This window comes from Phaethon lepturus, unplaced genomic scaffold (assembly GCF_000687285.1).
Source record: "Phaethon lepturus isolate BGI_N335 unplaced genomic scaffold, ASM68728v1 scaffold10537, whole genome shotgun sequence".
In the NCBI taxonomy this organism is placed as follows: domain Eukaryota; kingdom Metazoa; phylum Chordata; class Aves; order Phaethontiformes; family Phaethontidae; genus Phaethon; species Phaethon lepturus.
Window position 1 is genome coordinate 10,460 of NW_010552522.1, and position 363 is coordinate 10,822.

The following is a 363-nucleotide window of genomic DNA, read 5'->3' on the forward strand; positions in this document are numbered from 1 at the left end:
CGTTTTGCTACAGCCCTAGAGAAGCAGCAGGGCATTAGCTGTAGCTCCTGAAAGAGCCGTCTGCTCTTTTTCCTTTCCTCAGGTAATTTGTGACAAAATATTCCGCCGCTGGTTTTCCCCGAGTCTCCGAGGACCGTGGGTTTCCGCCCCGCTGCAGCTGCAGCTGCAGCAGGCCGTGCAGCAGTGCGCCGAGCCGGGGCACGCGGGCGCTGCCGGGCACCAGAGGAGTCCCCGCTCTCTCTCCGAGCTGTCCCAGCTGCTTCGGGTCACTCGCCGGGGGCTGCAAAGGGCAGAGTAGACGCAGAAGGCAGAACTGCAAAGGCCACATCCCAGCCGCTGCTAAGGCACGCTGTGGATGGGGCA

General features: G+C 62.5%; 1 protein-coding gene across 1 annotated transcript in view; it reads left to right on the forward strand.

Annotated features, from left to right (window-relative positions):
• The window catches only part of FAM69C (family with sequence similarity 69, member C), a gene marked incomplete at its 5' end in the record, with an annotated part of 5,715 nt that extends 5,417 nt beyond the window's left edge, over positions 1-298 (forward strand). Inside the window, one exon of the mRNA XM_010291240.1 lies at positions 83-298. Within this exon, the coding sequence (XP_010289542.1) occupies positions 83-298 (216 nt within the window). The remainder of the gene's footprint in view (positions 1-82) is intronic.
• Positions 299-363: the final 65 nt, after the last annotated feature.